This window comes from Parambassis ranga, chromosome 8, assembly GCF_900634625.1.
Source record: "Parambassis ranga chromosome 8, fParRan2.1, whole genome shotgun sequence".
NCBI classification, from domain to species: domain Eukaryota; kingdom Metazoa; phylum Chordata; class Actinopteri; family Ambassidae; genus Parambassis; species Parambassis ranga.
In genome coordinates, this window is record NC_041029.1 from 3,309,074 (window position 1) to 3,326,127 (window position 17,054).

General features: G+C 47.6%; 1 protein-coding gene across 4 annotated transcripts in view; it reads left to right on the forward strand.

Annotated features, from left to right (window-relative positions):
• prkcbb (protein kinase C, beta b) overlaps positions 1-17,054 on the forward strand; it is a 64,270-nt gene that overhangs the window by 14,521 nt on the left and 32,695 nt on the right. For 3 of the 4 annotated variants that reach the window (XR_003671045.1, XM_028411258.1, XM_028411256.1), the window contains exons 3-15: positions 2,458-2,540; positions 6,186-6,297; positions 6,664-6,792; positions 9,977-10,133; positions 10,336-10,470; positions 11,074-11,170; positions 12,326-12,469; positions 14,651-14,824; positions 15,310-15,401; positions 15,962-16,024; positions 16,104-16,242; positions 16,445-16,525; positions 16,752-16,859. Coding sequence is in view for 3 of the 4 variants with exons in the window: in XM_028411258.1 (XP_028267059.1) it covers positions 2,458-2,540; positions 6,186-6,297; positions 6,664-6,792; positions 9,977-10,133; positions 10,336-10,470; positions 11,074-11,170; positions 12,326-12,469; positions 14,651-14,824; positions 15,310-15,401; positions 15,962-16,024; positions 16,104-16,242; positions 16,445-16,525; positions 16,752-16,859 (1,514 nt within the window). In the remaining variant the exon portion in view is untranslated. Of the gene's footprint in view, positions 1-2,214; positions 2,369-2,457; positions 2,541-6,185; positions 6,298-6,663; positions 6,793-9,976; positions 10,134-10,335; positions 10,471-11,073; positions 11,171-12,325; positions 12,470-14,650; positions 14,825-15,309; positions 15,402-15,961; positions 16,025-16,103; positions 16,243-16,444; positions 16,526-16,751; positions 16,860-17,054 lie in introns of those variants that run through there. The other variant, XM_028411257.1, reaches the window with a different exon arrangement.

The following is a 17,054-nucleotide window of genomic DNA, read 5'->3' on the forward strand; positions in this document are numbered from 1 at the left end:
GCTGACAAGAAGGCGTTAACCAGCTGTGGACAAACATTAGGAATAAAAAGGTTTAATCTGCTGTGGCTGATACCATGTGCTGTATTCTCCCACACTCCCAGCAGGTCAGTCAACATCACACGGTCTCTGTGCAGCAGGTGAGGCCGAGGTCTCAGTGTGGTGTTCACTGAGAGTGTCAGAGCTTCCTTATCTAGTTTTTCCTGTAAATTCTCAGCAGCTTCTGAAGAGGGGACCTGGTTAGGAGCACTGACTGACTGAATAATATAATACATTTCTTTGGATGATTGTTTTTGGAGATGTCTGCTTTCTCTCCAACACAGTGTCAGTCTCTGAGTAAGACTGTTTGAGTTTAGTGTTCATGATACCACATTCATCCATGTTTATGTTCTACCTCACATCTATCTACGTCTGTCCCGCTGAATGTTGGCTGCTGTAACAGCTACACTTCCTCTCAGGTGATGCTGCAACAGTCCAGCAGCTCTTTGGGATTCAGTTTTAAATCGTCACCACGTGTCCTCATATCTGAGAGGGAAGGCTCCAACGTTCAAACAGATGGACAAACATCCCATCCTTCTTTCCATGCTCTTCTTCTGCTGTGCTTTAATGACACTCTGCTGGAGAATCAGTGCTGCCTAAAGTTTATTGTGTGAAACACTAGATGATGCTTTTCCTGCTCTTTTGGATGAAAAGCTCACCCTACATTTGACTTTATCAGTTTTTCAGGCTGATCTGAGGCTAACGATTAAACAGATCTAGAGTCTGTGTGCGTGCTGCTCTGTCACTTATCATTCTTTCCACTGAAACAAGAAACAAAACCTCTATTTGCATTAATCGGAAATGATAAGGTTATATCATCTGTCCCAGCCAATCCCCACCATGTAAACAGGTGCAGCTCTGTGTGTGTGGATAATTAAGGAGCTAATCACTGATTAATTTGGTCAAAAGGAGGCCACCTTTCAGGTCGGACTTTATTTTTGGTGTTGTTTTGGCCCCGGGGTCATTTCATCCTTCATTCAACGGAGTGTGTGTGTGTGGATCTGTGTGTGTGTTTTATTTGGCAGGAGCAATACTCCAAAAGAGCAGTTGCCTTGAAGCCATATGTGCACACAGCTCGTTCCGTCCCTCCACCCTCTCTGTGTATTCAATCTGCAATATCACTGGAATGAGTGGGCGGTCTGTGTGTGTGTGTGTGTGTGGTACAGTATCACTGCAGTGTGTGTAGGTGGTGTAACCAAAGAGAGGATATTGCGTGGGAGTAAAGTACCATTGAGGTGCACATGATTTATGTGTGTGTTGGAGAAAGAGTCGTCGTTAAACTTAACCTCTCTGATGGCTGCAGCTTTCACAACAGAAATGAATCAAATAGAATGTGATATAATAACGGATCTATATATGTGGAGCTGTGGGTAAATGATCTGTTTTTGGTTTGTGATTGTACATCATGTGTAAATACTGCAGCTGTAAACAGTCAGACTCACTCACTCCAACAAGATTCAGTTAAAACTAAAAGTTCTGTCCTCCTCAGCAACAAGCAGGAAGCCGTGATGGAGTCACATGTGAGCAGCGGTCACATGACCAACATTCAGAGAGTATCTGTCTGATCTGCAGCTGATTTCTGTCTGAATAACTTGAGTTATTCTGCACACACACACGTCTGACTGCTCTGTGACTGCAGACATGATGGAGCTGACCAATCAGAACACACCGACTGATCATGTGACAGATAAAGATCTTTCATCACTGCAGATAGGAACATGTTGGTTTTTGATGTCAGGTTTTAACATGGAGGTCTATGAGGTGGTTTCTGATTGGTCGCTGAGAAAGTGGAGGAGAAACTTGTTCCAGATGTGAAAGTTTGATTTCTTCTACTCAAACACTCATGTTTATAAGTTTCATTTTAACTGCTCACAACTCACAGTGCATCTGTACACACACACACACACACACACACACACACACACACACACTCTCTCTCTCTCTCTCTCTCTGTCTCTCTCTGTCTATGTAACAGAGTGTGTGTGATATTTTTAGCTGCTCCGTTCGCCATGCCTGTCAGTGCAGCTGACATTGATCAGGGTGGAGATGACAGGCTTGCTGTGCATCGACGATTTCACACGCTCCACCGACCTGGAGGGCGGAGCCACGTTACACTCTCAACTCATTTAGATCGTGTGTGTGTGTGAGGAGAGAAAACAAAGATATGCTTCAGATGGTAGAGCAGGAACCAGAGGCGTTACAGGCGACACTCTGACTGTGAGTCAGTGGTGACAGGCGGAGGCGCTCTGAAACCACATCTGACTGTAAAACATCATCAGCATCTCAACGTTAGGTGACAGAGACCATGTGACCAACACACAGCTAGCTCAGGGTTAGCATTAGCATCTGATAACCAGTGTGTCATGTATTAAATCTTGGAGGTGAGTGTCGATGATGGTTTTCTTCTTTGTGTCTCCTCAGTGTGTTGTTTCGTGGTCCACAAACGCTGCCATGAGTTCGTCACCTTCTCCTGTCCCGGCGCTGATAAAGGACCCGCCTCAGATGTGAGTACCAAGAAATACCAAGAAATGAGTCACTGAAGCTGTGAGAGCGACACGGAGAAAATAGACACATCACCTGTGGATGGTGGTGTTACGGGCGAGCAGCCTCCATCTTTTTCTCACCTTCCTCCTCCTGCTCTGACAGAAATGATGTAACACACACACACACACTTCGTTTACATTTTACAGATGACAGATGATCAGCAGGAAAGCCTCTCTCTGTCTCATCAGTGCTCAGATCACACAGCCTGCTCCACGTTTCCTCCAGGAGACAGAAAACACACACCAATGCTAATCTGTGTTAGCCTGCTAGCTGAACTACGAAACTACAACAGCATCCCTGTGATGTGGATTAAGCTGTGTCAGTTTAGCTCTTAGCCTAGCCACTGCTGCTACATCATACCCTGTGACCAATCAGAGGAGAGCTGACCTGTAATTCCTTTCACTGCCAGCAGGAGGAGATGAAAACTCTGCCCTGCAGCTTTAAAGATGAGTTATGATTTAAACGGTCAGAATGTGTCGGATTTATCACAGCAGAATAAAAATAAGACTGAACCTGATCAGATCTAAGTTTAGCCTCCTAAAAGTGAAGCGTTGTTAGCATGGAGGCGTCCACGTGTCTCAGAGTAACAGCAGCGTCTCTAACTGCTGCGTAAATCCACTCTTACAAATGAAACGGATCCTCTGTGCTGCACTCAGAGCTGTTTGAGGTTAGAAGTCGTGTCGACCTCTCATTACAGCGTCTCAGCTGACGCTCGTCTTAAGTGCTGTTAAGTGGTTTTCTGTGGAGGAGCTGAGCACTTCTTTAAATGTAAATCAGAGTGCAGTCATTTCACTCCCCTCTCTGAAGAGGCCTCTCCTCACGTCTTTAAGCTGGGTCCTTGCCTCCTGTCTCAGCAAGCTGCATCCACAGGAGACGCTGTTCAGCTTCCTGTGGTGCATTCACCGAGTCTTTTCACTCATCGTTTGACTTCTTTAGAGTCTCCAGAGTTACTCTGTTGGCTGGAACCTTTGAACGCTCAGAGGATCCACATACTTTGGTCCATATAGTGTGTTTATGACAGAATCTGGTTTAAATGTGAATGTGTGGGAGCAGCAGGAGCCTCCTTTTATCCTCTCTGTACTCATGAGGAGGAGGAGACTCACATATAGACCCTCCATATATTTCTATATTTGCACCTCTCTGTTCTGTACATCCTCTATTTAAATGTCATTCCACCCGGGGGGCCCTGCTCTTAATTACGGGGCCCTACCGCCCCCACCATGTCGTCTCCTTAATGAGTTCATGGCCTTCCGACCCCAGCTCAGTGGGACTGCAGGTAGATCTGCTCTGAACTGGCTGCTCATTTAAATATAGCAGACCAGAGGCGAGGAGGAGGAGGAGGACGAAGCTCTCAGGCTCCCTCAAACTCATTAAAGATGTTTATGTTGCTGCACATTTCATTAATGAGTAGAAGACGAGCTGAGACTCTCCCTGCTGCTCCTCCCTCCGCTGTGTTCTGTCAGCCATGTATGCTTAAAAGAAGAATCCTATTATAGATCTAGGTTAATAGAATGGTTCCCTGTGGGGGGGTCGAGGGATGACATCCTCTAATGAAACCTACATTTCAGGCCTCATCATGCTATAGAACTCTGTGTGTGTGTGAGAGAGAGACCAGTTTGGTCCCTCTTTTTATAGCCCCGACAGTCCATGCTAACATGTTAGCATCACAGAGCTGCTGCAGGTTTGGATGTGATGCTCTGTCCAGAGGTGCTGGACTAAGATCTGCTGACTCTGGAGGACACCTGATTACAGTGAACTCACTCTCGACCTGTAGACCTGTGCTGTACCTCTGGGTTTTTTAACCCTTGATGTGCTTGTCTTAGTAACAGCTATGCAGATGACATGGCTCTGTGCTGCCATGTCTGCTGATGGCCTGTTTAAAGATGGCAGACAGGGTTTTAGAGCATACTCAGGACAAAACTGGACAACAAGTCTTTAGTCCTGCAGAGAGACACACACTCTGGTCTGTGAGCTGTGTGACCTGGGGTGTGATCCTGCAGGAAGACGGTGCTCATCCATGCTGTCATGATGTTTAAACTCAGAGCGTCCATCTGAACGTGGCGGCAGACGTGGAGACTCATCAGACCAGCGGTGTCCTTTCTTCTTCTGTTGTCCAGTGTTGGTGAGCCTGTGTGAGTCGTAGCCTCAGCGTGCTGCAGTCAGCTGACAGCAGTGACATAGGGAGAAAAACATTGTCAATGAAACAGAATCAGAATGTGTTAATCCCAGCAGACGTCCTGGGATTATTGTTGATGTCCTGACATCCATTTTACATACAGTCTGTCACTCAGCAGGCAGTTATGATGATGATATTCAACAGTATGTGTGAGCAGACGGTGGAATCTGCACTGACGGTCACCTCGGAGAGAGGAAGAGGAGGAGGAAGAGGCTGTGATTAAGATGGGTGGAGGAGTTACATTCAGTGTGTGAAGAGGAGGCCTCACTCTTCCTCACCCTACAGAGCTCTACAGGCAGAAGAATCACAGAGTCTGGTGTGCAGTGGCGGTGCGTCTGGTTTATTGATCAGGACAGCTGGCTGTTAGAGCGCAGCCTGTTATTGAATCAGAGTGGGCAGAGGAGTTTGACTCTCTTTAAGGAGACAAACACTTCTTAAATAAGTTTCACTGACGGAGGCTCCCCCTGCACAGCCTGCAGGCTCTATCAGCTCCACACATCTCAAACTGTTTATTATCTGTTTTACCCACCGCCTTCCTCTGATTTCACTGATTTGTCATCAACCAAAGATAAAGAGAGGAGGAGGAGGAGGAGGAGGAGGAGGAAGAGTGACGTTTTTTTGTCCCCATTCACTGATTTCACGCCTGCGTCTTCCTGCCTTTTTGTGTCTGATTGATCTCAGAGTTCTCGGGGCGGATGTGTTCAATCATTTCTGTTTGTAAAGAAGCCGGCAGCCTCTCAGCAGCAAACAAACAGGAGGTGGCTGCAGCACACACACACACACACACACACTCTGTGGATGATCCTGTGCTAAATTGTAAACGTTATTATCCAGGACAGGTGGAGGAGAGGCAGTCAGCTCATCACATACAGACTGTCAGACTATGGGAGGACCACTGATCCTGTTGGAGAGGTGTCAGTGTGAGGGTGTAGATCAGGTGAACAGGTGTTAGATGATGGTGGACTTGTGGTCTGAGTCTTGTTGGTTTTCTCAGTAACAGTGTGACCCTTTTCCGACCTCAGTGATTTCACCTTTTTTATAAAGTTGTCTGACTTCATAAGCTCAGAGAAGGAAAACATGTTTCCTCTGAATTTATTTATCTTTATCTATGTGTGTGTCTGTGTGAGTCTGTCTGTCTGTCTGTGTGTGTGTGTGTGTGTGTGTGTGTGTGTGTGGTCTTTGTAAACTGATGTGAACAAAGGCGTTCTGATGAAGCATATCTGGATCAGATTACAGCATGGGCGCTGACGCCCCCTTCACTTCCTGTTCCTGCTTACATCATCACCTCGAGCAGCTCACCGCTCTTTACGAAGCTTTTCATACAGATTGATGACGCACGTTTAACCACGTTGTTTCAAAACAATGTATGAATGTTCAGTTTCCTGAGACGGCGTCCTGATGTGTGACGGACATGTTTTTCTCTCTTTAGGACCCGCGGGCGAAGCACAAGTTTAAGATCCACACCTACTCCAGCCCGACGTTCTGTGACCACTGCGGCTCTCTGCTGTACGGCCTCATACACCAGGGCATGCGATGTGACCGTACGTCTGCTCACACTCATCAGGGCTTTATACTGAAGATTATTTATCGATACATGATGTGACATGGAGAGCAGAGGGCAGGGAAGGTGCCGACATATGGAGGCAACACTGTTAATCACACACACAACAGTACACAAAACTCACGAGTTTATCCTGTAAAAGTGTATTATAGACCAATCAGAGAATGAGGAAGCTGAGGAAGATGAGCATGAGGTCATGATGAGCAGTGAGGAGAATCACACACACACACACACAGTGCTACAGGTGCTGCTGCACTGTGACTCTGACTTCATGGGGACAGTAGAGTGTTTAAACGTCCTGTCTTTGTGTCACATGACTCTGAGCGCACTCTGTGTGTGTCTGCAGACTGTATGATGAACATCCATAAGCGCTGTGTGGCCAACGTGCCCAGTCTGTGCGGGACGGACCACACCGAGAGGAGAGGACGCATCCAGATCACCGCCGAGGTCAAGACCAACGTCCTCACCGTCACCAGTGAGCGCACACACACACACACACACAAACACACACACAGACGCACACGGTGCAGAAACAACACCTGGAGTCTGTCTCCCTCTTCAGGTGAAAGATGGAACTTGTTAAAGTTGAATAGACATAAATCACCTTCTTGCTTTTTCTCCTCTTATTTTGAAAGGTTATGCTATTATTTTGAAAGCCAGTCTTTGTACAGAACTGCTGCGTGTTTACAGTGTTTTTGTTTTTGAAGTGTGTTTTGGCCCCCTCCATCCTGATTCCTCTTCACAGCAGGGAATCCAGACGTGTCTGCTGTACGATAGCAGCCTGCAGTCAGGACTCTGCCAGGCCTTATCAGCTGTGCTTTGTGTGTCTTCCATCCCTTGTGTTCACCCTGTTACTGTGTGGAGCAGCTTCTCTTCATGGCGTTCTGACGGCTGAATGAGCTGCAGGACAAACAGGAGTCTGATCCGTTTACACAGTGTGTCACACACAGTCACCCACAGAGCCTCCACCAGCAGCCAGCCTCCCCTCACACAGCGTTTATTCAGACTGTGACACACAGACGGGACTCAGCTGGTTCCTCAGGACCACCTTCAGACCCGCTCAGTAGCATTTCACAGTTTAAATGAGTTTAAATGTTTAGTCTGATGTTACTGATGCTTCAGGAAAACAGGGAGGAATGACCTGGGCTTCCTTTGAGTTTGAATCAACGCCAAAGTAATCGATCAATGAGACCTGATCACTGATTAGCTCGCTGAATACATGAGGAAAAAGATTTAATTTTTCTTTGACACTTTTTAATTCATTCATCAATCATCTGAACAGCTTCACCTTTTGTAACCTCTTGGGTTTATCCCCCTGTTTGGTGTGTCACAGACTATTTATATATTTATATATATTTTTTTAACTTGTCAAATTAACTCCATGAACTTCACATTTTGGTCTTCATTTATTCTGGATTGTTGGAGAGCGCCCCCTGTGGGAGAGAAGGTTCAGACTGTGGGACCCTCTCCACATAGAATGACTCCTTGTGTGTGTAGTGCCCTGTTTGACCTGTAGGTGGCAGCAGAGATCTTTATTTCAGACATTTCCTCCTGATACAGGAGCTGAACTAGACTTCATGCTTACCTCCATGTGAGGAAACACTGTCTCACACACAGTTAGTCTGATCAGGTTTCTGTCTGTCAGCACTGATCCATCACAGTCCAGCTGTGGCAGACAGGGGTCCTCTGCCTCTCCTAAACCCAAACACACTAAATGCAGCATGTTTGTGGCCAAAATGTTTTGGTCACTGTAAATATGTTGAATGAATTTGATGATCTGTTCATCTGTGTGATCCATGAACAGCATGTTCACTAAATGATGCTCCACATAAACATACATGCTCTGCACGTCCTGTCTGACACAGCTGATCACAAGCTGCCAGTCAAAGATCAGAATGAACTGAAAACAGCTGTATTAAAGGGAGGAGCTGATGTTAGAGGAGGTGTAGTTCTCCTTTTTGTCCACAGGGGTCAGTGTGGAGCTGTCTGCAGCTTCCTCACTCATTGCTGTGAGATGACAGAAAAAAAGGCCAGCTAGCAGCAGAATGGGTGTTTTTCCAGCTGAACACAGAAACAGTCCAAACCTTTAAAGACATGTTGGTGATCCAGATGCTCCTTCATACAGAGGGCAGACCGGACTGAGCAGCATCCACCCTCACAGACACTACTACTACACGCTACTGATGGGGGCTCTCAGCATGTATTCCTGAACCCACAGAGCCTGATGTTATTCTGAAGGACCAGCTCACATGTCGTCATGGAGCAGGGTTTTGTTTGGAGGACAGTCATCTCTGCAGTATCTTTATCAAATGTTCACTCAGAGGTGGTGGCTGCCTTCAGTGGGCGGAGTCTCAGACTGGTCAGCAGTTTGCATGAAATGTATAACAGATGTAGGACATGTGTGTTTCTGAGACTGGACCAGAACTTTGTAAATCCAGACTTGAAGTGCTGCTGCCGGAAGTGGGAGGATCCTACAGAAGATCCTGCAGCACCGTGTGAATAAAGAGCGCCTCCGTCCTGAGGACGTTCAGCAGGAGAGGAGAAGCTGCTAACATCTGCTGCAGCTGTGTCTCAGGAGGAGGCGCCGCTCTGCCAACGCCCACGCTGCTCTTATCTGCACTGCACATGTGTTATCTCACACACACATCTTCTCTGCAATTAGCACACACTGCAGGCCTTTGGCACACACACACACAGACCGCCTGCTGTATACACCGAGCGTCCTCAGTTTGGCGTGCTCTCCTCTTCACAGCAGTGTTTGATGGTCACTTTAACAGTCGTCATCTAATATTTATTGAGCCGGTCCACTGACGGTTGGCTGGCGGCCACGGGGCCTCACTGTGGTTAACCTCTCGGAGCGCCGCGCTGCATGAAGCTCTGACAGCAGCGAGACCTCGCAGACACCTCCGGGTCTCCTCGGTGAGAGGCTCGTCTGTCAGAGGGCGAGCCTGTCTGCGGCCACAGCCTCCATGTTCCTCGTGTTTTCTCACCATTTATCTCACGCCGAACAGACTGCTAGGCTGAGCTTTGTGTGTTCTGGTGGATATGTGGGGTACTGCACAGACTGTCAGCCACAGAATTTAATACATTAGTCTGCCATCTTACACAAGTCATCCCCGGTCATGTGTTGTCTTTGTGTTTTTATGTCTCACTGTACACGCCCTCCTGATGTGATGGTTTCCTGCTGCATCTCTGTCATTTATGATGTTTCTACCAGCTGAATGATGACATTTACCCTCTCCTGCTTGATCTCTGATGTCAGGGGACTTGTTTCCATGGCAGCCCAAAATGGTGGCTGCACATGATGACAGTGAACGTCCACCACAATGTTGGTGACCACATAGTCGATGCAAGTTAAGGAGGCATCCCAACACACACACACAGGGTCCAATGGCGGGGGACTTTATACCCCAGCCACAAAAGAGGGATCACCGTTGGAACTGGCAACCTTCCTCCACAGTCACTACAGACAGACGTGGCAACCCCTGAGACAGTATCACCCTCTTTACTCACTGCCCTGTTTTCTCTAGTAAACTAAGTATATACAGTAGTGTCTTTGCCCTGCACTGGGACATTTGAGCCGTCAGCTGGTTGATCAGCCTCAGACCTTATAAAGGCTCTCAGACTTCCCTTCATGTGTTTTTCTGTCTTTGTTTCAGTCAAAGAGGGGAGGAATCTGGTTCCTATGGATCCAAATGGTCTGTCAGACCCGTACGTGAAGCTCAAACTGATCCCAGATCCTCGCAGCGAGAGCAAACAGAAGACCAAGACCATAAAGTGCTGCCTCAACCCCACCTGGAACGAGACCTTTAAATTGTAAGTCTTCATTTATTCATCGTCTCTCCTTTTCTTTCATCTGCCTCTCACTCAGCTGAGCCCCGAACATGGCTGCTTGTTGCTGAGGAGGACAGGTTGTTTTGATTTTAAAGAATCTTGTTGGAGTGAACTCTGACTTGTAAACATGTTGCATGCATGGATCATTGGAAAGTCAGGCGCTTCTCCCTGTGTCGTCTCACAGCCACCTGAAGGAGTACGATAAGGACCGCCGCCTGTCTGTGGAGGTGTGGGACTGGGACCTGACCAGCCGCAATGACTTCATGGGGTCGCTGTCATTTGGCATCTCGGAGCTCCAGAAACTAGGCGTGGATGGATGGTGAGACCTGACGGAGGGAGGGATGGATGGGAGGAGGAGGAGGAGGGAGAGAGGAGTTATACTGAAGGTGACCTTGTTCATTACTGCACTGTGGGAGAAATCCTTGATTCTGGTTTAAAGTCGGAGCGGCTGGTCTCTTTATCTCTCTCTGCCGCTCAGACTCTATCTCTCCATCTTTCTGCTGACGCCGCCCTGTCAGGCTCTTTAATGAGATGCCAGCATTGGAGGTGGAGAGATGCCGTTAAAAAAGAAGTTTCTGCTCTTTGTGCAGCTCCTCACATGTGTGAGCAGACGGGCTGCTTCCTGAAGTTCTTCATCTCTCTGTGATTTCAGGGTGTGTCAGCAGTTTCCTCACAAAGAAGAACAGATTCCTGTTCCATCCTCCACTCCACAGAGCATTACATCATCAATTATTACAGATCAGTTATAAGTGATGATGTAAAAGATGGAGATAAAAACCTTAATGATGCATAAGCATAGAAATTCATTGATGGCTGCAGGTCCTGGTGCTCACATGTTAGGCTATGTTGCCTCAGAGTCTCAGTTCCTCAGTCTCACTGAGCTGATGGACTGAATGTTTTCACAGCTTTTCTCCCTCCACAGGTTTAAGCTGCTCTCTCAAGAAGAAGGCGAATATTTCAACGTTCCGGTCGCTCCAGAGGGCGAGGAGGGCAATGAGGAGCTACGGCAGAAATTTGAGGTGTGTGTGTGTGTGTTTGTCTGAGTGAGGGCCACTCCGGGAGAGCTGTTAGCAGTTGGCAGGCACACTTAGAGTACCATCCGGTCTGGCACACTGCAGGACCGACGTGTGTGAATGTGTGTGTGAGAGTGTGTGTCATTAACACATTTGGCAGAGCTGAGGAGAAGTGCGCTCTGTGGCGTCGTGTCAGAAAGACAGAAGGAGAGGGAAAAAACACAAACACCAGACTCATTCTGAAACGTGTTACTCAGTGATGTTTGAGCTTCACCAGAAAGAGGCGAGTCACCGTCACCATGGAGACGGAGTGTCCCGCAGCAGCTAGCGGTATGTTGCAGTGTTTGGAAGAACAGAAAGACAGAGAAGTGTCCACAGTGGAGGACAGTAATCATCATGCAGAGTTCACTGAGTTCACAGCCTGCTCCACACATTCTACCAGGAGACAGCTGTGTCTGCACTCAGTCAGGAAAACGCACACCAATGCTATCTAGCTAGCATGCTAGCTAATATATGGAACTACAACAGCATCCCTGTGATGGTCTGTAATTCCTCTCACTGCCAGCAGGAGGAGACAAACAGTCTCTTCCTGCTGGCAGTGAGAGCTTTAAAATAATTAAAGAAAAAAATGCTACTTTCTGCTTCTGCAGGCACACATAAGGCTCCCTCCTCCATTTCTGTCCTCTTCTTCTTCTTCCTCCTCCATTTCTGTCCTCTTCTTCTTCCTCCTCCATCTCTGTCCTCCTCCTCCTCCTCATTTTGTTTCAGTTATCTGTTTTGTCCTCTGTCACCTTCACTGCCCCGCGATGTGTTTCTCTCTCTTTATCTGTTTTTCTGTTCCCTCGCCTCCTCAAGGTCATGGTCCTCAGACATTCACTGAGACACAATCTCAGGGGGGCAGCAAACACACACACAGACACACACACAATCATGTACAGAACCTCTGGGGTAAAGCTTTGAGAGATGGCAAGGAGAAGGAAAGACAGAGAATTTTCCATTTTAGGATGAACCAGGAATTAGGTTGAGTCAGGCACTACCAAGAAGGCTGAGTTCCAAAAACCCTCCTCATGTGGCTCTGCATCACAAACTTCATCATCCCAATGTTAGCCGTTGCTACTCTGAATGTTTGACTTCTTCCTGTTGTCTCTCTCCTCCAATCAGAGAGCAAAGATCGGCCCTGGCAAGAACACAGAAGGAAAATCGGCCAACGCTGCGTCCCGCTTCGACTCCAACGGAAACCAGGACCGCATGAAGCTGTCAGACTTCAACTTCCTGATGGTGCTGGGCAAAGGCAGCTTTGGCAAGGTGTGTGTGTGTGTTTACACAAAGCAGATCACACGGGCGACAGCCATCATGATTCATGATATTTTAATAAATACTTGTGAGAGAGGGAGAGGAGAGGCAGACTGAAAGGAGATGAAGAGGTGACAAATGGAGAACATGATGAAAGGAAGTAAGGCCCGGTGGCATGCCGACATGAATGAATGCAGAGAGAGGAGAAAACATCAGAGTGAATGAGGAGGAGGAGGAGGCTGACATGAATGAAGGAAGATGGAGGAAGCAGAGAGGAAAGAGGCAGGAGGAATTGGGAAGCAGCAGAGAGCGAGCGAGCGAGCATTGTCTGTGCATCAGGCCTGTGTGCCCACTGCCTGTTTCCATGGTAACAGGCATTTAAAGCCACACTGATGCGTCACTGTGGAGAGCTGAGCCTCCATCATTATCGGAATACCCAACGTGTGTGTGTGAGTGTGTCTGTGTGTGTGTCTGTGTGTGTGTGAGTGTGTGTGAGTGTGTGTGTGTGTATGGGGCTTTAAAGATTCCTGAGTCTGCGTGGGCGACTCCAGAGCTGCTTCTGCCACAGTGTCTGAGGACATCTGCATCACAATGCTGCTGCTAACACACACACACACACACACACACACACACACACACACACACACACACACACACACACGTATTAAGTAACATGTTTAATTATAGTGGATGTGAGTGTGTGTATCAGCACCATGGAGAGCTCCACAGTAGTTACTATTAAAATCCACACGGACAAAAGTCAAAAGTATGTGGACACCCAGCCTCCATGTGTCTGGTTCCCTGTCCTCACATACCCACACAGACTTCAGGAGACCTTCAGGTCAGACTTGAGGTCAGACTTTAGGTCAAACTTCACTTCAGACTTTAGGAGACCTTCAGGTCAGACTACAGGTCAGACTTCAGGTCAGACTTCAGGTCAGACTTCAGGTCAGTTCTTCCACAGTAAACCGAGTTATGATGTAATCCTCATGATCTGCTCTGAAGCTTCAACAATGATCAGTGGATGTAGGTTTGAACTGTTGGAAACAGGAACATTTTCACTGGTTTCTAGATCAAATGTCAGAATACACTGATTGATGGACAATCAATCGATCATCAGCTGCAGCATTAGGATTTACACCAACAGACCAGGTGTCCGTTTACTTTTGGTGGCACAGTGTGCTGTCTGACAGTTCATAGTATCACACAGACTGATGCAGTGCAGCAGCTTCAGCCTCTGCAAGGTCAGCAGAGAAAAACACAGCGTCATTTAGACAGCTGATATCCTCAGGAAGACACACACAGTGTGTACTGTCACACCACACACACTCCATGGATGACAGTGTGCCTCCATGTGAGCGGAAACTTTATGTGTCTGAGTTTTGTAGAGACGTTTTTTGTTGTCTTCCTCTTGCTGTCTTTGTCCTTTGTCCAGATGGTGTCGTCCTTCCTGTTTCTGCTTTAAAAGTTTACACACTGCCACCATATGTTCACACACACACACACACACACACATACATTTATGTCAGTGTGACATCAACTTCTGATTTTAGTGATTATTAAACAGTGGCTGTCCACAGTAAACACACACACACACAGATTATATAATCTGTGTGTGTGTGTGTCCATCTGTGCTGCTCTCCCTGTAGAACAGTGAACTCAGTGACCTCCTCATTATCATAACTGAATATTTATAATCAGCAAAGTTAGTGATCTGAGTGAAACATGAGCAGCTCCTCACTCACACACACACACACACACACACACACCCTTCACGTGTGTGTGTGTGTGTGAGGAGCTGACTGAGGCCTCCCATGGAAGAACAGCACTGCTAACAGAAATGAACTCTGTGAGCTCCTCAAACTCAGAACAGCAGATGTACCGTCAGGATGAATGCGGTGGTGATGGAGGAGGAAGAGTCAGAGGGCAGGGTGGAGGTGAGCTGGTGGCAGACCAGGACAGGCTGATCATGTCTGCACCTCCAGCTGGAAGCTGTTTGTAGGACGATGGTTTTACAGAATGACCAGGATGATGGAGGAGGAGGAGGAGGCAGCTTCTTATTTCCAACACCAAACTGTCTGAGCATCTTTCCTTCATCCTACAGACCACCTCCTCTTCCTCCTCTGCTGTGTGCCACATAAAATCATCAATATTCAGAGTCTTATCTTGCATTACTGCCCCCCCCCCCCACAGGTGATGCTGGCGGAGCGTAAAGGGACGGAGGACCTGTACGCCATAAAGATCCTGAAGAAGGATGTGGTGATCCAGGACGATGACGTGGAGTGCACCATGGTGGAGAAGAGGGTGCTGGCTCTGGCTGGGAAGCCACCGTTCCTGACACAGCTGCACTCCACCTTCCAGACGATGGTGTGTGTGTGTGTGTGTCTGTCTGTCTGTCTGTCTGAACGCCCCCCTCGGCCTCTGATTGGTTTACCCTGAAGTTGTCCTCTTCCTTAGCCACTCAGTACTTAAAGAGGTTTTCTCTCTCCCCTCTCATCAAAGAAAAACTGCTCGGTAACAGTAACGCTGCAGTTTATTGTCAGTAACTGTAACTCTTTGATTACTCGTTACTGAAAAAAGTCACTTTATTTATAACTGTTATTCGCGTCACTGGGCCACATAGAGCGCCACCCAGCCAATCACAGCTTAACCCTCATCTGAAACAGCTTGCTGTGTGTTATTGACTGCTGATTGTTGACCCCCACACACACAGCAAATCCTCCACATTTTCTCATAAATGGAGCCTTATTGTCAGTTTGTGCAGATAATGGAGGGCAGTGGCCTCTAAAATTGACCTCCTCTCAGCTGATCTGTCTCTCTCTCTCTCTCTCCCTCCCCCTCTCTCTCTGTAGGACCGCCTGTATTTCGTCATGGAGTACATAAACGGCGGCGACCTGATGTATCAGATCCAGCAGGTCGGGAAGTTCAAAGAGCCTCATGCTGTGTGAGTACACCCTCCTCTCTCACACCTCCTCAGGTGATGGCTGAGCAACTGAAACCCGTCGTCAGACAGGCGGAGAGTTTTCAGGGACTATTTTATCTGATCCATCAGCTTCTCTGTCGTAGAGGACACAGGCAGTAGCACGTCCATTCACCAAGCCAAAGACACGGTGTGCCACAGTGGTCAGAGGCATTCTCAGGGAGTTTGTGTGTGTGTGCATAGACACGTGAGAAATGAGGGGGAACGTTGGTGTGGAGGATTGACTCATGTTTGAGTCACCAGAGAAACAACTAACGTCAGGTGTTGGTGTGTTTTTGTTTGTTGCTGCAGTGACGTTGGTTTCTCCTCCTCACACATGTCCTTCTTTACAAACACACACTGATGGTGCACGCTCCTGCAAACATGGCTGACAGAGCAGCCGGTCTGTTCAGACCCTCCTGTTGATCTTATCAGCTGCTCTCCGGCCTTGAATGGACAGCACTGACCTTTATACTGACACACACACACAATTCTCTGCCTCTGTCTAATTGCTGCTGTTGTTTCTCTCCTCTGTGTGTGTGTAGGTTCTATGCTGCTGAGATAGCCATTGGTCTGTTTTTTCTGCATCTAAAGGGCATCATCTACAGGTAACACTCGGCAATCAGCCTGCTGAATACAAACCATGAACCACTGCCATGATGTGTGTCCTCTCCATCCTGTCTTCAGAGACCTGAAGCTGGACAACGTCATGCTGGACTGTGAGGGCCACATTAAGATCGCAGACTTTGGCATGTGTAAAGAAAACATGCTTGACGGCATCACCACCAAGACCTTCTGTGGAACACCGGACTACATCGCCCCCGAGGTACAGCATGACGGCGCCACACACACACACACACACCATTTTGAGACTCCAGAATGTGTCCTCCAGGTTTCAGCTCAAGGAGAGCTTCTCTGATGACGTCACAAGGGGCTGTAAACCTGACTCACTGGTCAGGAGAAAGTGTTGCTAGTTAGCTTAGCATAAAGCCTTTTTTTGAGACATTTGGTGTGTCTGTGTGTTTCAGATCATAGCGTACCAGCCTTATGGGAAGTCTGTGGACTGGTGGGCCTTTGGAGTGTTGCTCTACGAGATGCTGGCTGGTCAGGTTGGTGTGTGTGTGTGTGTGTGTGTGTGTGTGTGCGCACATTTATCTGAACATCATGGTATCAGTGTGTTAATGAAATCAAAGGTCAGATATTCAATGATTTAATGAGTTTTGGGGCTACAATAATTATTCAGATCAGATGTGACATTTGGACACAATGAAGAGTTTTAAATGGTTCTGTTTAAATGTCCTCGTTTCTCCTCTTCCTCCTCCTCTTCCTCTCCAGCCTCCGTTTGATGGTGAGGATGAAGATGAGTTATTTCAGTCCATTATGGAGCATCACGTCTCCTATCCCAAGTCCATGTCCAAGGAGGCGGTCGCAATCTGCAAAGGGGTGAGTGTACACACACACACACACACACACACACACACACAGTACATCCTTGTTCTTCTGACTCCCTCCACTAAGTCTCTCGCTCTGTTCTGCCTCCACCCTGTCACACACACACACAGACAGAGAAGTGTGTGTGAGTGTGTGTGTGAGAGAGAGGGGAAAGGAAGCAGCAGGCAGAGAAGGAGAGGACATCAG